Source organism: Rhea pennata, chromosome 1 (genome assembly GCF_028389875.1).
Source record: "Rhea pennata isolate bPtePen1 chromosome 1, bPtePen1.pri, whole genome shotgun sequence".
Classification (NCBI taxonomy): Eukaryota; Metazoa; Chordata; class Aves; order Rheiformes; family Rheidae; genus Rhea; species Rhea pennata.
This window is the reverse complement of record NC_084663.1, coordinates 179,335,749-179,357,360: the sequence shown is the minus strand read 5'-3', so window position 1 is coordinate 179,357,360 and position 21,612 is coordinate 179,335,749. Positions and strand designations below refer to the sequence as shown.

General features: G+C 33.5%; 1 protein-coding gene across 2 annotated transcripts in view; it reads left to right on the top strand.

Annotated features, from left to right (window-relative positions):
• Positions 1-21,612, top strand: part of TDRD3 (tudor domain containing 3) — a 114,478-nt gene that overhangs the window by 70,214 nt on the left and 22,652 nt on the right. For both annotated transcript variants that reach the window (XM_062566921.1, XM_062566922.1), the window contains 5 exons: positions 561-701; positions 4,404-4,560; positions 4,942-5,067; positions 17,439-18,277; positions 19,353-19,478. In XM_062566921.1, the coding sequence (XP_062422905.1) occupies positions 561-701; positions 4,404-4,560; positions 4,942-5,067; positions 17,439-18,277; positions 19,353-19,478 (1,389 nt within the window). The remainder of the gene's footprint in view (positions 1-560; positions 702-4,403; positions 4,561-4,941; positions 5,068-17,438; positions 18,278-19,352; positions 19,479-21,612) is intronic.

Below are 21,612 nucleotides of genomic sequence, written 5' to 3'. Positions count from 1 at the left end.
GATGAATCACAAACAGTGGATTCTTTCTGGATTGATGAGTGTGTTCTTATTGGAATGCAGCTAATGTGTTGAACATATAGCTGTGTCATAAAATGTTTTATTATAGATATGATTTTGATAGCTCTATTAAACTAATGAGAGTAATAAATACAGATTATTAATTTCAATCTGCTTTTTCAATTCTCAAAAACCCATGATTCCCGGAGTTCTGTCCTATAGACAGAAGCTAGTTATAGGATAGCTAGGAAATTTTGTTCTAATGCATTTTTTTTTTTATGGCCTCTCTCAGTTTTCCATTTTAGCTTACTGTTGTGATTTGTTAAGTCATGAAAACTAGAACCCTTTTTACAGCCTAATCTGGACATAGGGGAAAATAAAGTTCACCAAATAAATTAATCTTTTTTTGTGTGTGTAAATTTGCACTTTATTTGTAGATATTAAGCATAATCATAAAAAATAGAGCTGCATCAAGTTTACTGCACTTTGTGTGGTAGCTAAATATTAAGGCTTTTTTTCCTAAGTGTTGTTTACTGAAATGTTATTTTTGTGCTTATCTAAAGACCAAGACATTTGGAGGAGGTGGTGGTAGTAGCAGAAGTAATCTCAGTGTGAGTGCTGGAGGGAATCGAAATAGGGAACTGTTCCAGAAAGAGAAGACAACAAAACCTGAGGGAAAAAATGAAGGTGTCTACCGAGAACTGGTAAGGTTGAAGACTTAAGCATAACCTTGAACATGTGTACTATTAAAAAAAAAAAAAAAAAAAAAAAAAAAAAAAAAAAAAAAAAAAAAACTAACAAAACCCTGAAGAATGAGGCTTTCCTTTCAATTTACTTTAAAGTCTGTTTAGAATGCTTAGGGTGGTTTTGTACCTTGCTTGAGATAGCCGAGGTTCAGCATGTTTTTGTAAAGCTTGAATATGTTCTTATCCAGTAAAAATTAAAACAATGTCCTCACAAAGGAAAGTAGTAGTATAGGTGGTATAGTTCACTATAGTTTAGTCTTATTTTTTTCATTTAAGTGAATGTTGCATATTAACATAGGTTAACTTGTTTTAGGCAAGAAAACTCTTTTTTTCAATTTCAGCATGCCCAGTAACATTTTAATGTAGCTTTTCTTCCATGTTAATTTAGTATTCATTTACAAAAATCTGTTTTAAACCATTCCTTTGACACTGAGAAAGCTACGTGCTGCTTCTGATATTTAAACTTTCAAAGTAAAAATACTTCTGCTGTAGCTTTGGAGTGTCATGCTGACATGGTCACAAACAATATTTTGTTTTCAATAAGCTGACTGTTACAATTGGAGAATCTGAACTATGCTTCTTAATCTAAAACATCACATTTAAATCTATTTCATAACTTTATATTTAGTAAGAATCACCTCACGAGGGATCACCTCATTGAACTAAGTAAATATAAGATGAACAGTCCTTGAAACTTCTGTTTTGCTTGCTTCAGCAATCTAAAAGTTCAGGATGAAGGTTGTGTTTGTAATTGAGAAACTCAGGAGAGAGATTTCCAAATACGCAGTAACCATTAATGATTCTGATTTGAGTGATGAAAGGAAACTGAAAGAGGTGTCACAACACTGTGGTAACTCAGTATTATCAAACTTTTCATTATAAATATTGGTTACTTACTCTTGAATATTTTCCAGCTTATTTACTTTTACCAAAGATTTAACAAGCACAATAAAAGACATTTTGGAGCAGTATCTGCCTGTTTTAATTTTATTTGTATTGTGAGTGCCATCTCTTTTCAACAAGATGGCTGCTTCCAGCACTGTGCTCAGAAATACCAAATACAAAATTGTAGAAAAAAGGGTTTAAAGAATGTCAGGAGGTCATTTAATCATTGCTATGCCCAGTGTAAGACCAGTGATAAATGTCATTCTTGAGAACAATATGTCTACTTAAATAGACTTAAAAAAAAAAAAAAAAAAAAAATAATTTAAAACAATGTCTAAAACTTGTTTAAATTTTTTTTTTTTCTATGACTTGTGAGAAAATTGTAAGACACTGCACTGTGAAATAACAATAATTTCCAGCTTAATGAAACTTTAAGTCATTTAACGTTTCTAGGTGCTTTTTACAAGAAACAAATTTGAACCCAGTAACTCTAGAAACTCCCTTTCAGTTTTGTGTAATCATTTTAGATCTTAAGATAATGGATAATAAATTTGTTTTGTCTCTCGGAATTGTAATATCAAGTTGGTTTGATTGTTGAATTGTATGTATGTATACATTTAAAGAGTAAAAAGTTTTTAAATCCAATTGATGTGTTACCTTCAGGGAAACCTTAAGCACTATATCTTCACAAACAAAATAAGAAACGAAGAAGTAGTTTCTCCTGTTCCTTTATAGATAGACATTAGATTACTTAGCTCAGTCATCCTGCTCGCTAAAGTTCTAGTGTATGTCCTACAAGTCTAGTTCTCCATTCCCCCCCCCGATTTGATATCTGAGAACTAGCAAGAGATGTGCTGTATAAATAAAGCTGAGGGAAAGATTTTAACATCCACAGAGGCTTCAGATATTACCTTCTTTTTCAGTCTTTGTATTTGAGAGATTGCCTCTCCCTTGGGTCTCAAATTGTGACCTCCCCAAGATTATATCTCCACAGCACAGAGCAAAGGTACTATATGTGTGAATCTTCATTTCCTGCCAGTCCTTGATGAACGTAGCTGTCATGTGCATCTACAGATAGAGAAGTTGGTGAATTTTCACCACTGAAAGGAGGTGGTGCAGCAATAGTGTAAGCTATAATTTTTCTTCTTGTTCAAAACACTACTATACCTTCAAGAAGGAGAAGAGTGAAACAGATAAGCTGAGGAAGTAGCAGCTGGCAGATCAGCATCCCCTTCATTGAATCCTCTTTGTCATGCAGCAGAATCTAGGAGAAGGGCCAGGAAGAGGATCCATTATATTTTGTGATTTAACAGAAACAAACAAAACAGAAAAAAACCCTCCAAAAAAAAAGATTTATGCAATTGAAAGTAAACCTAAGTGGGATGACTATTCCCTGCAGACTTTTACATGATCTTTCTGCTCCACTGGTTCTTGAAGACCTTAGTAGTTGCCGTTCCTTTATTTATTTAGTCTGTGCACATTTGATCCAAGAATGTTGTTGATGAGTTTGGGAATGAAGAAGGGTTAGTTGAAGTTAACTCAACCAAGCATGTAGAAGTTTTATTCAAACCCTACAACATTATATCTTGCACATAACAATGATTTTGGATAGCTAACTATGGTTTTGAAAGTTATTTGGATTCTTACATCTGGCTTACTAAAGTGTCTGCATTGAGATTGCAACCACAGGCTCTGATTTTGGTTCTCTACTCCAAAGGAAACCTGCATAAATCTGTTGTTCCAGAGCACATAGTCTATCTTGAACTAAAAATGAACATATCAAACATCAGGAGAAAATGAGGAATGCATCATAAAACTAGGGCAGCGGGGAAGGTGGGGATAAATGTTATGCCTTTGACAGTTTTTTTTTTATAGAACAAAAATGTATATTAGATATAAATAATTTAAATTATTTTAAGCAGTGAGAGAAAGAATGAGTTGCATGTCTTAGAGCGAGTTTTTTGAGTTTTATGACCACTGTACTGTTATTTTGGCACATGTTGACTACATGGTGGATTCATTATAGGACTCCAGTTAAGGATGTATTTGGTTACAGCTATTGCAGTGGATAGATAACTGACTTCAGTTTGGTTGTGTGGGGGACTTTTTTTTTTTTTCCTCTCCCCTTCTCACTTTATGTTCAGTGCATGTAGGTCTGTCTGCAACAAAAAAGTGAGCAGCTGAGTCCTTTAAGTACAGTGTAGATATAAGATTATTTTCTACAATTAATGCTCTGTGATTTCTACTTTACTTGTCTGTCACCATATTCTGTACAACTAGGAGTAAGAAAACCTGTATTTCTGAAGAATAAAGTTGTTTGTATTCTGTGGTTTTCTTTTACAGAATAGTGAATACATGTTCTCTGTATTTTAAGAAATACATAACTGGGTTTTGTGTTGTTTGTAAGAGCTGTGAAAGGGTTCAAACAGGAACAAAAGTGCTGGTTTTTATTTAGCACTGCTTTAAAAGATGCTTTTATTTTTCATCTGAGAGAAAGTGTATTACTGTCTGTCAGACATTATGCAGTGACAGAAGAGGTAGACTAGAGGAATTTCTGTTTGAAACCACTTACTATTAAAACTGAAGATCTCTGCTAGCCAATTTTTTAGACCTAAGAGAGCTTATTTGTAAAGATTGTATAAATGATTGAAATAATATCATCAATGAAATATGAATTAGCGTTTTAATTAAATATTAATGTACAATTACAAATCTGTTGGTTTTATAGTCTCTGTTGTAGCTTATGGTAAGATCTGTGTACATCTTTTGTTTCAGGTTGATGAAAAGGCTCTAAAACACATAACAGAGATGGGTTTCAGCAAAGAAGCAGCAAGGCAGGCGCTTATGGATAACAGTAACAGCCTAGAGGCAGCGTTAAATTTTCTTCTGAACAACAGTAAACAGAAACCCATTCAGGGACCACCACCTAGAGGTATAGCTTGCAAAGAAGTACTTTAGAACAAAATGTTCGTGAGCAAAGGAATATGTGTATGGTGGATTGCTAATGTAGCTACATAAGAGCATATCTGCATATTTTTTTCCTCACAAGTTATAATGCATTGCAAACCTGAGAGCAAATACTTGGAAAAGATCTCTGTATATTATATTCTCATCATTTCTGAATGATGAGATTTTTTTTTTTTTATTTTAAGTCACAAATTAACAGGAAAATATCTAGATTTATTTTGTATTTGACTGAATTTTTTAAGGTAGGAAATACAAACATGTTATAAACTAAGTATATTAAAAAGAAATGTGAACACTTGCTTGTTTTTATTCATCCCTCATCCCCAAATCACTTTGATGCTTACAGGTAAAGGAAAGGGCCGAGGCCGAATAAGACCTGAGGATGAAGAAGAGCTAGGGAATGCCAGACCATCTGCACCAAGCACATTGTTTGATTTCTTAGAATCCAAAATGGGTACTTTAACAGTAGAGGGTAAGTTATTGAAATTAATGTATCTGGAGCCAATATTGGACAGTATTGGTGGAATTCTTTGTCCTAATTTGTCATATAAAAATGACCATTAGAAGTTTCATCACAGTCAGCAGTAAGAAATGAGGACTAACGAGCTTTTCGTCTCTTCTGAAGAAAAGTCAAATAAATTGCACTGTGATGGTCTGTATTTCTCATTTGACTGCAGAAGAGCTTAGGGTGTTGTTTCAGGTTTAGATGTCTAAAATTCATTTGTTTTGAAATTAGGTGAGATAAATCTTTGCTTACTAATCTAATTACTTAAAGGCAATCTTTGGCTTTAATGGGTTTTCTTGTTGTTAAGAAGTAATTAAAAAAAAAAACCAAAAACAAAACGCCAATCCTCCTTTCTCAGTTTATAAATACTACATTCTGTCTGGTGCTCAATTAAGAATTTAGTAATGATATAAAGTTGAATTGTTTTTCAATTCCCTCAATCTGACAAAGGATTTTTTTTTCCTCTAAAATATTAAATGACCATTTTCTCATGGTTTGTCTTTTTAATGACCATAGAGCCTGAGGAATGCAGGATCTTAGAAAGAGGGAAGTCTAATAATTCAAAAGATTTAACATGAAAGATTTTTTTTTTTTAATGTCTTTAGTCCTTTCTTCAGTGGCTATATAAGGACGTAGTTTATAGATCAACATGTCTGTCTCTAAAGACTGCTATAATATTAAAGTAAAACTCTAAATAAGCTGAGCAATAAGTTGAGAATCCTTTGTTGTTTTGGGTATGGTCTTGAAGGTGTTTCAGTGGCTATGAAATGAAAATATCTTCTTATGTTAACTTAACTCCCTTGCAAAACTTCACATTGATATTTTTTTCCCTAAGAAAACAAGTCTTTCATAAAAGGATGAAAAGTAGCATTATACTAATAACTTGTATGAACCATTTGATATTTTGCAGTTCTCTAAGAAATTAATGCACCCAAGAAATCTCTGAATTTATATATAAGAATTTCAATTTAAATTATAAAATATTCTTTTGACTGTTAATGAGTCTTTACTTGTTTTGTGTATTCTCACTGGATATGGGATTGATTTTTTTTTTTTTTTTTTTTTAAGTAGTCATAAGCTAAACATAATATTTCCATGGACTAAAAATCTGGTAAAAGTTTCAGAGCACATCTTTTCACCTCAGCAGGAGTTAGTACATCGAGTTCGTGTTCAGGATTTTGCTTTAGGTTATTGAAAAACTGAGGAAAAGAAAGAATGTATTCATATCTGAAAACAATAGTATGACTTCAAATTAGCAATATATCATTTATCATCTTTGGTTAGCTTTAAGCACTTAAGCTAAGTGAATGGGCAGCAAGATGAAAACTAGATATTCTGTTATTGATAAATTCAGATTCACGTGCATATATAGATTTGTATAAATTGATAGAGATGTTTATTACTTTGACTCGTTTGTCTTAGTTTAGCGACTGACTTAATATGACTTTTCATGATTTCATAGTCTTCCTATACTGCCTTTTCATATTTGTTAATTTGGAGCTATATTAGGTGCAGTTTACTGTGTAGGAAGCCAATCTGTGTGCAAAAAATTTTCTATCAGCAACTGAAAAGAAGGGCATGCAATCAACAGCATCTCATTGATTAAAGACTGCTAAAAATGTGAGGAAATTTTCAGTCACTTTTGTCCCTCAAAGATGGAATATGATAAAATTAAGATGGACTGTTGCCAAGATAAAAGAATACATATTGACTTTTGGGGGAAATTTAACCTTCAGGACTGATCAAACTAACTTATTGTTGACTGCTGTTGAGACTTTTATATGTGACTATATGGTTTCTTACACCATAGATTTGGGAGAGCCTAGAATTTGATAAATTATCTTTTTAGAAGGGACACATTGCCACCTTTCACCGATAATTCTAGTATTCTCCTGCAAGGTGTGACCTTTGAAAATATATGGTGTGGTATATGGGAATTTGCAGAGGCTATAATGAAGGGCAAGTAACTGTAGAATAAGGAATACAAGGAAGGTAATTTGTGCTTAAACAAGGGCTTTTACTGGATACTTGATTTAAATCAGACAGAGGTTAATTGTGGGAAGAAAAGAGTGAATTTGTGAAGCATTAATTTACCCAACCGAAGTGCAGACTTTTAAAAGTTTATAGGTTGTATAAAGTGTGTGTGTATTGATATATATATGTATATATATAGTGTCTAAGTTGAACTTGACAGTAGTTTTTTGAGCTTTGGAAAAAAAAAACAATATTAAGGTTTTGGGCTTATCGGTAAAACAAACAAGTAACACTTTCATACTAGCTGTTAAAGGCATACAGGAAATTGCAGGAATTGAGGAAAAGGGAGATAATAGCTGTGATAAAAGGTTTAAAATGTTAGAGAGCAGTTAAATATCGATGACAAAATGTACTTGGTAGTAGCTAAATTGGTCGGTTGATGCAGTCTCCCAAATTTACGTTAGAAGAATTCTGATGGTGTACCAGAAAGAGAGCGTTGAGTTAGAAAGCAAAAAGCTTGATTGCTATATTTTTTTTAATAAATCAAACAGGATGGATTCTCTTTTGCTAGAAATGTGACCCAAATTAAATGGTGGTTAGTTCTCTTTAACTACTCTTATTCTGGCACTAGTAATGTAAAACATTACTAGAAACATATTAAAAGAATAAGAGCATCTGAAGTAATGAAGCTTTTCCTAGGCTTTTGCAGTTTTTCAAATGCAAAACATATTTGAAAGACAAAAACGACACTTAAATGAAAAGAGTGTGCATCTAGTCTCTTCAGAAAAGATCGTCACTGCCTAATCCTTAATTGCTGTGGCCAAGACTGTGTAGGTTTCAATTTATAAGAAATTTTTACAATTTGCAGATAGAAGTAATTTTTCTCTAAGGTTTATATACAGTTCTAATTAATGTTAATAAGGTTGCATGTGCACTGAAGGAGAGAATAGATTCATATGCGAATTGGCTTTTCCATTTAGCATGGATGCAAATTTCTGAAATGTTCCTCTGCTTGATTTTTTTGCTGTAAAAAAGTACAAATAGCTGTAATGTCAGCAGGTATCTGCACCTGATATATAAATAAATCATAATCACCACTCTGGTAGGTAGAATGAGATCTTTTCTTGACAGCGTTATTTCTGTTTGTAGCTTATTTATATTACAGAATGTGCCTTTTCTTGCTGTCACAGTACATTTGTCTACATGTATTTGAGGGATTCATTATTAAATCAGAAATAGAAAGATGAAGTTGCATAGACTGCATCAGTGCATGAAAAAAACACTTTTCTGTGGGAAATACTAGTATACTTCTCATTAAATACATGGTATATTTTTTTATGAATTATTTTTGTGAGATTGTTCCAACCTCTGAAGATGCCCATTTACAGTTTCTACCTCCTCATGCAGAGCATTTTGTGTTAATACACTCGAGTATTTCTTGCAACTAAAAGTCAGCATGCTTAGGTGGGAAGAAACAAAGCCATCTAGAAGTTGAGTTTCTGAAGCTGTATGGGATCATAGAATGGTAAGGTTGGAAGGAACTTTTGGAGATCTTCTAGTCCAACCCTCAGCATAGCCCGATATGGGGATTGAACCCACGACCTGGGCATTAGCAGCACCATGCTCTAACCAACTGAGCACAGGGAATGCCCTCAACTAAGAAAGAGGAAGTGACAGCAAAAGAAGAAAAAGAAAAAAAAAAAAAAATCAAAAAACAAAACAAAAAAAAAACCCTGCAACAAAAAACAGAACAAACTGCAACAGCAGTTGGGCCCAGGAGCCAGTGGAGCAGCTGGCAAAGCCAGGTGTCTTGCTACTGCTGGCAGAATTAGATGCACTCGGAGCCCTTCTAGAGTTCATGAAACATTTTAATGATGTGCTTGGGTCTATTAACAGAAATACATTTGCTTAGAAAATATGATAGCTTATAGGTCTTTGGATAGTAAATACTATATGATTGCTGAAACTGTCTCTCTTTAGATAGTGTTTTGTATTCTTGTTGGGTCTAGATCTTACTAAAATAGTTTATAAAAAGTAGGAAAAAAAATTCTATGTATGTTTTTTTACAGTTTATGTAGCCACCACTTTATAGCTCCTTTTTGTTAAATTCAGATAACTGTAGATAGAATATTTATATCATGAGGTTTTGCTGGTTTCAGGAATTTAGCACATCATCTTTCAAATACATAAATGTTCTGCATTAGCTGATACAATTCTATAAAAGTATGTTCAAATAATGAACATAATCTTTGCTTTTGTATACATTTCCGCTTTTAACCAAAATCAAAAAATTATCATAAACATCGTAAGAAAAAGATGCTTCTGGAAAAACTTTGTAAAAGTTACATACTTTAAGTTGCCAATAGTCTTAACATATGTCCTAGCATGATATACAGATTTTTTTGGTGCTCTTTTTTAATGCAGTTTTATTTCTTTAGCATTCTTTGAATGCTAAAGAAGCATTAATAGCATTCATAAAGAGTTTAGAAAATATTTTGATGATTTTTTGGGGGGCAGGCAAGGTTAGTCCTCTGGATAATCTCCCGAGGTCCCTTCCAACCAACTATTCTGTCTTTCCATTATTATTTGGGTGAAAAATGTCTTTTAAATGTTTCTGTCTTTTTTCTCCCCTTTTGTCTGAAGAGATAATAACAAGTGACTTGTATTTCTTGATATTTGGGAGCCAGTGGGCCTTACTTTCTGGCTGCCCAATTTAATTTTGTTAGTTTTTATTTCCTTAAATGAATGCATCTAGTCTGCATGCTTGTGTTTTTATGACAGATTGTTTTGGTTTGTTATCATTCAGAGTCTACTTCAAGTGGCTTTTTCTAGAAATGCATAATCATGTGATGAATAGCAGGCTTTTTACAGCCTCTAGAAGTGCTTTATTTCTTTGCCAAGTCTGAAAAAAACTTCTTTTTCTTAGAAAGTCACTTGTTGAAAATGTTCTTTCTGTTGTTTTATATTTTTACTGTCACCACAAACATTCTTATTTAAGTTCTTTAATGTTAGATGTCTTCATTTTGAAGTTCCATCCAACTTGGATGGTACAAGCATTCACAGTGTTTGTAGTACAATGATGTTTGCCGAAAACAGGCTATGTCTTACTAGCATCTTTTCCACTTCATTTGATCTTGTCAGTTGTTACTAGCATAGGCATGTAACTCTTCCTTAGTATTAGAAGATTAGTGGTCAAAGATGAAAGACCTATCAGAGGACCCACTAGAAGCAACTCAAATTTGTAATGTTACATCTGCAAGGTCTCATCATTGATCTTTTGCAAAGTAACTGCCCATGCTGGTAGGTTTTCTGAATTTATATGTGGCATAATACATCCTCCACTGAATATAAAAGATGATGAATTGCTCTGCAGTATTTCTGGACCATTTTATCTTGTGCTGTCCCATATGGCCTCTAAAATCCAGACACCTTTTAAAATGTATTTAAAGAGATGGGATTTGTATAGGGACAGTTGTGAATAGAGGACACTCCTACCATTACACATATGATCAGGAGCATATGATTATTTGAAGTGGCCACATCTGTCATTATCATGAAAATGATACTAAGTGTCTATGTAGAAGCCAAAAAAAAGGTTTTTTTTTTTAAAAAAAAAATGAGATAGATTTTTTTTTTTAATTCTGTGCTGCATGACATTTTCTTCAAAAATGATTTATGTGATCTAGGGAGAGAGTGTTTGGATTTTTTCTCAAACACACAAAGAGAATTGATTTGCTTTTGTCTGATCATTTCTCCTTGTTTTTCTTTTGGCTTTTATGGTTCTTATTCCATCTGAAACCTAGATGCTGTTGATTGTTGAGAATTTATAAATTTGCCTTTGAATTTGCAAAGTCAAGGCTATATGTTTCAGTTTGTGAGCAGGAGCTACAAGGCAGTTATTTAGTTTATCTTTGATTTGCTGTCTTTTTCCTATTTAGACTAAGCAGAATAATATTCATGAATTAAAATAGATTTATATTGTGTTCAAGAGATACTCTTTTTGTTTTTTAGAGGTAAGAAAGTACATTTTTTAATAAGCACAAATTAGTTATAAGAAAATAAGATGTATAATCTTTTATTCTGTGATACCCTTTGTTTTTTTCCCTATATCCTACCATTTTTCATAGTTAATGAAATATTTTTTTGTTTTTCAGTAATCACTGCTGTCAAAACTATTTAATATCTGATTCTCATATAATCAACTAATTCTTTAATAGGTAAAACATAGTATATAGTGAACATTCTTTAAAAGAAATGCATAGAATTTTGACAAAAAACATGGTCATATCCTACAGAGTGTTTTAACTCTAAATGTTTTTTGTTACTTTTGAAGGTATTCTTATGTTGAAAGTAAATAATATGAGCTTTGACTTGGAGAAAGAAACCTACTGACTATGTGACATACACAAAAATACTAAATGGAACTACTGTAACTGGCAACATTTACTTGCTTCCATCGATTAAATTATTTCTGTTACTGAACACAAAGATTTTTCCATTAATCTTTTGTTTTATTTTTTTAAATTTCTCTTTTTTTATGAGGAGCAATCCATCCATCTTTGCCAGCTAGAATAAGGAAACACAAACAGAGAGATTTTTAGGGAAAACAGAACTGTCAAGAGACTCTGACTGAAGAATTAGGAAAGAACTAGACATAGACAAACATAATGAGAACTTGACCATGTTTCTGATGTTGCGTCTCTCTTTAGTTCTTAGAGATTCAGAGTAGGTTGATGCTTCCGTCCATTTAGAATCTGAATCTATGAAAACTTTTGGTAGACCTCTTTGAACCCAAAGATATATATCTATATATATCTATATATATATCTATATATGTGTATATATATATATATACACACACACACAGATATATATATATATATATATATTTTTTTTTTTTCTTGAGAGAGTCATAGTGATGTGCTTATGATGGTTATTCTGGTTATAGCATTGACTAAAATATTTTCAGTTGTTTAGAATTTCCCCTTCCCTCTTCCATGAGACAGGCTGTGCTTGCTGTGGACTCTTCATGCTCCTTCTGTTAAAATAAAGCTCCTGCACAACAATTGGAAAAAATTAATGGGACCACAGAAAAAAGCAAGCAAAAGGGAGCATGTCTTTGTAATCTGTTAATAAGGACACTTTGCGAGGAGGGAGCAAGTCACAGGCTGCTTCCTGTTCCAGCAATTAGGCTTTGGTTGATAATACGAATTTAGATACCCAGTTTTGTTTTACACATAGTGAATTAATTGTATTATGAGTTTAATTGCTTTTGTGACTCATAATTTGCTGAAGATCACCATTTAAAAGATGGAATCTTTCATTTTTGATCTGAATTTTCTGTATTCAGCTTCGAGCTGCTGTGTTTCATTATGCCTTTCTTACTAGATTGCGAACCCTCTCAGAAGTCCCTTTTCTAATGGGTTTTTACCTTAAAAAAAAGAAAAGTTGTCTTTTATTCATCAATTGTATTAGTCATGTGGTTTGAAATTTGCTAGTCTCTCATTAAAAGATTTTTCTGGATTACTTTCTCTTTGAGCAAAGAATGGTTTATCAATTTTCTTCTTTGTGTGTGTGTCCTAATTAAATACAATATTCCTGTAATAATTTGAGTGACATTTCAAAATGTCACTATGCTGCTTCTCTTTTAAAGTCAAAATAGGGGAAGAGAGTTGGCAGCAAAATGTTAGAAGGATGGTGGCAAAATGGGTTTTGGCTGGGTCCGCTGTGGATTCTTGTTTCATCTCACCCCACATCTGAGCATCTCACCTAATTTAGCTGCAATTAGCCTCATGTCCTTGGTTGCCTGTGTTGTTTGCAGGAGATATGTGCAAGCAGAGACCTGGACCATGTAGGAGGCCTGCAAACAATTCCCTCTGGCAGAGATTTTCTTACTGTGTCATACTCAGAGGACATCTCTGGAAATGGAGAGTGAGCACTTAGCAGAGGCAGCAGGCTTCACACCAGAGCACTTAGAGAAGCAGCCCTAGAAGTTCTCCAAAGGGACAGGGCATTTCCATTCTTTTATTATATCTTATATATTGCCCAAATGAATTAAGAGCTTGAAATGCATTAATACAGTAAAATATAATGTTTCATTTCCTGCCAATACAATTTATGTGAATATTCTGAGGAGAAAAAACTAGCGGGGAAAAAAACATGAGTTCCAACCTTTCTCTGAGTTTTTTTTTTTTTTTTTTTTAATTTGGAGTTCACTGTTTAGAAGCCATATCTTCAATGAAGATATGTCAAAGTCATAGCTGTTATACAGTTTTATTTCTAAAATTGAAATACAGTCAATGGTAATTGTGATTATCAAAGAAAGCAAACTAGTTCTTGTTGTAATAATATATATTCACTGTAAGAGTGACGGAGCACTGGCACAGGTTGCCCAGAGAGGTTGTGGAGTCTCCTTCTCTGGAGATCTTCAAGGCCTGCCTGGATGCAACCCTGTCTAACATGCTCTAGGTGACCCTGCTGATCAGGGAGGTTGGACTAGATGTTCTCCAGAGGTCCCTTCCAACCTTACTGATTCTATGATATTGTCATCAGCAGCATAAGTTAGGAGATTTTGGTATTCTATTAGTAACTTCGGATACAGAAAATAAAAATATATTGAATTTCCTATTTTTAAAGAGTAATAAAAAGTTTTTCCCTAGTTCCTGTCCTTTTTTTCCAGTCATTTAATCTTGTAAATTTTGATTTGTAGTCAATGCAACTATAAAATGACTTTTTCACCACTTTTTCTATTTGTATGATTTTTATCTTAGTAGTGTAGACATCTTCAATTTATTTATTTATTTATTTTTTAACTGGAGCACATAAATAAGGTTTACGTTCCTCAATGTTCCTTCTGTATTTTAGAAAAGATATTGATAGTATTTATGTAATTTGACAAATGAATCGAATAAATTTGACTCTTTAGTAAACTGGAGTTTTACTCTGAGATGTGAGGCTTATGCAAATTTACTCTTGCTTTCCCTTTAATTTTTGAACCTTCTGGCCAATTTGGGATAAAATTTGCTTCAAGGGTAGATGTTTCAAAGAAATACTTTCATCAAGTTGCCTACAAACAGAAACCAAGTTGGAAAGAGAACTCTAAATAAGTGTCACTGATGTGGGAAAGGCTACTGCCTTTATGAGTTTAACAACATAATTAAACATGAGATAATCCACAGGAAAGAGCTTCAGGAAACTGTGCTTTATAAATGCCATTATTAATGGAGCAATTTTTTAAAAAATCTTTTTTTATTATTGCATTTCCTGGGATCAGTTCCTGCTGGTTTCTCCTGAACAAGGGAATGTGATTGTTTGTGTACAGGCTTTTCAGGAGCACCACCTACAAAAACTTAAATAACTAAAAAATAACTGACAGTTTTTTTTTTTTTTCTTTTTTTTTTTTAACTGACAAGATCCAGTAGCTGTCTTAAAACTACCCAGCAAAAGACAAAAGCATTGTCATTAATTTCGAAATGACATTTTTCCGGATTATTTTCCCATAGTTCTAGTTATAATGATAGTGACTGGACTGATATGTCTTGTTGTTTGATGGAATAGCATATCGTATTTTTTGCCAAGTACCAAATTAATAGTAATTTGATCTCCAGTTTGTGGAAACTATTGATTTTCTGTGAACTTTAACTAAAAGTTCGTTGGAGGTGGACAAGAAGTAGAAGCACAGAACAGCGCTACTGCAAGCAGCCGCTGCTGCTACCAGAAGAGGGGATCTCTCTTTTTCTGTTAACGAATGCTTAGATTCATCTCAGTTATTTAGTGATCACATAAAACGTCACAAATTAAGAAAGTGTTTTTATCAATCTATAGACTTTTTTTGTTGACTGAGTGACAAATAAACATTTACTGCTTTTTAGCAGTTTCCTTTTGGACAAGGATGGTGCTTGAACATCAAACAATGGATTAATGTGTCCTGCTAATACAAGGCCAGTGTGTAGAATGATGTAGTCCACTAAGAAGCCAGTACATTTTTACCACCATAGATGAATGTCCTTAGAAGACCTCAGTTTACCACGCTTTTTGCATCTTAAGATTAGAATATGAGAATATCTCAGGTGTTTGATAAGCACCTTTTGCATGTCACAGTAAACAGGTATAGAAAGAAGATACTTATATTCACTGTTTTGAAATGAGCTAATCTCTTCCCATTCTGTTTAATGTTTAGTACTATTTGAATCTTCCTGTACTGTTAAAAATAATTTATAACTGAAAATTCAGATATACTTTAAAATAAGGTTGCTGCTTTTATGTCCTGATCACATTATATTGGGGAGAAATAATTTATTTGAATATCCTGTTGTCCAACAATTTATTTGCTACCAATATATTAGAAATTTGTTGTTGTTCTTAAATAAATTTGTAACCATTGGCCTTTTCTATTAACAACCTGCTAAATTTTCTATGACTTGAAATGAGATAATATACATTCTTCCAGTAAATACTTAATTCTAGATGAATCTATTTGTGTTAACATTTAAACATGATGCTGTCTTTTCTTAGCTGTTACACTCATTTTAATCCCTGTGCTTCTTTGAAGAATAGTAGTTTATAATAATAAATGAAAGTTGTGGGTTTTTTTAATTCTACATTACAAGTAATTCTTGTTAAGTAGATGATAGCATTTGAATTCTGAATTATCCAGAATAATATTCAGAAAATAATTCTGAATTATTTTCTTCTAGATTTTAAAGACCTTCCCCCCAACAGGAATACTGTCTCATATAAGAATATTTGTAACCTCTTACTAGAAGGAAAATCAAAGAGATAGAAAAAAAGATAAGCTTTCTGCATCTGTAGGACAGCTTCAGGTTAATGCTCAGCTATATTAAGGGACAGTCAGGACTGCTGCTCTCTGTATATGTTCCCTACCTGCCTGTGTTGATAGGATTTTTTTTTTTAAAAGGACACAGGTACTTTTTAATATATATGTGTATATATGTACTTTATTACCAGGAGTGGCTGATATTTTAAGATTTAGCCCTTGTTACATTTTTCAGGGAGTTTCCAAGCTCAATAATGCCTTTATGTTATTCTTGTATGAAATGGATGTGTGTGCTAAAAGTTAGGCATATAATTAAATACATTTCTACTCAATATCCCTGAAGTACAGTCTGGGCAAGAAGAATATCATAAATAGTCAAAAAATAAAATAAATACAGATGCAAGAATCTTAGAGAGATGCTAGCGTGGCCACAATATTGACAGAATATTGCAAACTGGAATTCTTCCAATCAAAAAAGAAAAAAAGAACCCACAAACCTCATCTTAATTAAGACATTAAGTATATTCCAAATACTTGATATAGTACGTGTATAAAGCAAATCTGTTAGTATTTTTGAAGATCCTGAGTGTCCTCACACCCAACCACCCACATGCACATACTCACATGGATCCCTCCAGTATGTGGACAGTAGACCCTTGGTCACCCAGAAAACAGTTTGAAGTTAGTAAATAAGAAGATGGAACAAATGGGGTGCAGGAGCTGGCTGGACAGGAATGCTGACGAGGAGCTTGTTTACTTGTGACTGTCCTGTTTTATCCTATTCCTTCTGCATCTTATCATGCCTATTCCCACTGCATTCACCTTTGTTTTCCCCTTTCCCTTCCTTTGGCTTTTTTTTTCATAAATATCCCACAATAAGTTTCACATAGTCTCAGAATCTCCCTCTAATGTCCCATGGTAAGTTTGCTCTTTCCCACAAGATCCATGATAATCTTATTTTTCTTCTCACTAGTTGAAGTTCTAGTTAAGTCTCTTGAAGGTTAGGCTTGAGTGGCTCCTGTTATGGCCTATTGATCCGGGTCTTAAGAGTTCTGCATGTTGTCTCCGTTAGCTGCAATTTGTCACTTTGTGTTCATTTTATCGTTTCTATATCTTGTCTTTGTCTGTTACGCTGAATAGCTGCTGTTAACAAGCTATTTTTAGAGCAAATTCCAATTTGGATGATATGTCTTTCTTTTTTCCCCTCATTTTCCTTTCTGCTCCTCTCCACGTTGGAATTCTATTTCTTTCTCTTAAATAACTGTTACTCAAGCAAGTTACTAATTTTCATGAGAAGAAATGAGTAACTTCCTGCAAATTTATGTCCAGCATTCCTCATTCTGGTAGGCTATTTGGCTCTAAGTACTGCAGAGGGGTATGTGCTTTGCAGTAACTAGGAATTACAATCTACAGTTCATATGTCTTTTCTGCTAATTCTTGGTTTACATTCAATTTTTATACCATAAAGATAAATGCTACTTACTTTTCTAATTAATCCCATTGTTTTCTTAATTAGTATCTGAAACAATATTTCTAAAATGCTTTTTATGAAATATTGTAATAATTGAAATAATGTCTTTCTTTGCAGAACCAAAATTGCAGTTTCAGCCACCACATCAAGTACAACACAAATTTCTGAATACAGAGCAGAATGGCATCAAAGAGAATCATTCGAGACACATTTCTCGCAATGACATGAGACAGCCAAGGAATGAGAAACCCCCTCGTTTTCAAAGAGAGATTCAAAATTCAAGGCAGTCTTTGGAAGGTAGTGGGTTACCAAGAAACAGAGGCCTTGAAAGGCACAGCTCTTTAGAGCAGTGGACAGACGAAAAAAATAAAAATGACAGACATTATCCTAGAAATGATAGGCCAAAGGATATGGGTTATTCCACAGCCGCTCACCAGAATGATGTCTCTTTTAAAAAAAGAGATTATAATATGCAAAATAGAATAGGAAAAGGAGCGTCGTTCTCGGAACTCAAGGAAAACTCTACTGCGCAAGATATCACAGACAACAATAACCAGAAACGCGGGAAAAGGGAAAACCAAATACACAGTTCTGAAAATTTTTGTGATAGGAAGGCACGAACAATAAGTAGTGAAACCTTTACATTAAAAAGTGAACAACATTTTAATGTGAATAATGATTATCAGAATTCTGCTAGAACTGATAATTTTAATGCTATACCAAATGGAGATACTGAGCATCATCAGAAGGGAAGACGAGTAGGACCTATCAAACCATCAGGACCCACTACAGTTCCATCTTTTGATGACAAAATGTTGTATTACAACACTGGACCCAAAAGGAGATCTGGGCCCATAAAACCAGAGAAAATATTAGAACCATCGATTCATGTGGATTATGGAAAAAGTTGGAGACCAGGGGATGAGTGTTTTGCTCTTTATTGGGAAGACAACAAGGTATGCCTTAGCCAGATAACAAGTACCTCAAGTTGTATCTTTAATGTTTTCTTTTGTACTAGTGGAAAAAACTAGCACAAAAAGGTTTTGTTTATAAGTGTTTAATTTATATTTTGGCTAGCATCTTGTTCTGTATATGAAATACAGGGCCTGAATTCATTGCATCAAACTAGGTTCTTAAATTAAGCCACTTTGGAGGTGATTGTGTATCTGTAATTTAGGTTGAATTTAGGATGACTAAATTCCTAACTTCCATTTTAGTGCTTAAAAATTGAAGGGACGCACATGGGTCTAGAGGCCCATCGTGCTTTCCAAGGAACAAAAGCCAGGATGCTGTGCTCTTCAGAACAGTCTGTATGGTAAATGGTAAATTAGCGTGGTGCTAATAATGCCAAGGTTGTGGGTTCAATCCATGTATAGGCCAATTGTTTGAGGGTTGGACTGGATGATCTCCAGAGGTCCCTTCCAACCTTACCAATTCTATGAGTTCAGTAATACAAAAAAGTGATTGGACAGGTTAAAATGAGCTTTTCAGTGTTTGGATAAATGTTAAAAAAATCAAACTTGGGATAGATGAAGGAAGACTTTTCTGAAGGGCCATTTTTTAGTATTTTATTTTAGTTCATTTTTTGTATGCCAATGTAAAAAATAAGTATATATTAATATTCGTAGTATATAAGTTTATATGTATAAGCAACTACCTATTAGGCATGTATTTTTTTAAAAAAAATCACAACTTTATATACAACAGCATTTTTATTAGCCATAAATTTGCTTTGTTTGCCAGACAAATGAAAATACTTTAAATATTCTAATTTCATAAGCTGCATATATTCACAATGATTATTCTAAAATCATTGTTAAACCACAATTTTTGTTGTGCTATGGTGTCCTTGCAGATATGGACTGTGTTTGAAAACTCTTGTAAAGTTCTAACATACAGACACCTGGTACAAATCTTACTCAAAATGTAATACTGACAATGAGTAAAAAATTTTATAAAAAAAAAATATAGTTAAACTGTTTGTAGTATTTCACATAATATTTTGTGACCTCTGAAAATTTCTCTTTTAAGTTCTACCGGGCAGAAATTGAAGCTCTCCATTCTTCTGGGACAACTGCAGTTGTTAAATTCTGTGATTATGGAAATTATGAAGAGGTGCTTCTCAGCAACATCAGGCCTGTTCATCCAGACACATGGGTATGTGATAAATTGTATACAAAGATATAAACTACATATTCTGTATGTGTATACCTGTAATCCTTCACGAACGTGTGCTATTTATGCAGACTGCTAACTTTAAAAGTGTGGAAAAAATACTTAAAAAGCAAATACACAAACAAAACCTTCGTATCTTTTAGCTATCTATATAATATCTATATGAAATTTCTTACTGATGATAAAAGTGTAATAATGTGATATTTTTCATGTATAATAAAATTAAATTGTATCATTTGAGAATGAATACTTTAATTGACCTGTCAGATAAAGTTTTATGCATATTTTTTCTCTCTAAAAGTTGTGCTTACTCTATTAAATACTAAGTGATTGTCAAAGTCAGATTTCTGTTTCATTTCATGTACATTGTATTTTGTTCTGTAAAGATCAGAAAACAGCCTTCTAAATTTATATTCTGAAGGTTTTACTATATGTGTGTGTATGGCTAAAAACAGACATCTGTTTGTATCTTTTTATTTTGTATCATGGTTTTATTCTTGTTTCAATGATTTCTTCTTTGCCAAATACTATGGTGGAGGTGTATACTTGGTTATTTTATGAAGTTTAGAATGTATTTGCCATATGGAAGCTGAATTTTAATAGGCTTTATTTGTGAATGTCATGAAAACAGAGCTACATTTTGGTTTAAGAAAACAGGAATACAAAATTTATTGCTTATTTTTACTAGAAAAGCCGCACAAAAAGTATTCATATTTGTATATTGATAGTTTTTCCTAATGATGAGTTTACTGAGCTTATTATCATTTCCTACCTATAGGTCGTATAGCCATGTTAGTACTGCTGCAGAGGCTGAACAGTCAACTACTGTTTCCTGCCAGTGGTCTTTTAAATTGAGTTGCTACCTGTAGCTCTCAGGTGCCTTTATGATCTCTCTTTTGTAGTTCAAAAGACATCTGACATTCATCCCTGCTGATATATTACTGTTCTTATGAAACTTTTCATTTTATTTATTTATTCCATCTACTAGCTGAGTTGTGAGGTGCCAGTCTCATACTGTAGGATTATTCTTCTCATTTTGACCCTCTTTCAGGTTAATAATCAGCCTTTTCTTTGCACTTTTGATGATAATCATAAAGAATGGCATTGCTTCAGCTGGAAGTTAGTCTTTGTAGTTCAAGAACTTGGCTTTAGAACTTTAGCTGCTAACCTGAAGTCACGATCCTTCTCCATGTCTCTTCTGCTCATCTGTGACCACATGTGCTTCTTCATCCCTCTCCTTCTATGTTAGATCAGTCATGCAGCCATAGGGTGGGTTCAATATGGAAAACCGTGTTTTTGTTTTGTTCTGTTTCCCCCCCCCCCCCCTTTTTTTTTCTGCAGGGTTAATTTGTTAAAGCTGACAGAAAATGGTGGGACAGTGTGCGGCGAGAAGGTTCTACTACTGACCTAACATTGTCATAACATAATGCTGCATCCTAACCTAATCTTTGAGGCTTCCTTTGTTGTTCTTGGGGAGAAATAAGCATTTTCAGGGGACTTTGCAGTCCATTTGGAGATCAAAGATACCTTCTTCATTGTGCCTTTTTCTCTCCACTGACTCTCAAGGGAGCTTAAATGAGTAACTTGAATTCAGACAGCTAAGTTTAGATGATAGAGTCATGCAAGATAATTTCCACCCAACAACTTCATAGTAAACAAAGATTTTACGGTTTCTTTCCAAAGTTTTGTTGTTCTGTTGCACAGAGATCCTTGCAAGTAAAGGATTTTTGCAGGAGAAAGTTGCACCTTGCCCTTCACTTTTCTGTATTTGCATGCTAATTCTAGGTCTCATTCTGCATTTGCAGATTACTTGATCATTCATTGGAGTCATGCTCTGATACTCAGGGTTCTCTCTTAAGCTGAACACTGTTGGTCACTTGTCTGTGTCTCAGTGTTCTTATCAATGTAGAAATCTAGATAGCACACAAATGCAAAAAGAAGTTCTCATGCTGCTTATTACCTAATTCTTTGTCATAAGCTGTATGTAACTTTGTGATATAACTTTGTGATGTTTACTCCTTATGAGAGAAATGATCAGATTTTTAAACTACATTCAAAAATATCTCTTCTTTCCTTCTGCTAATCTATGTTATCAGCAGCAATGACCTTGTTTTAT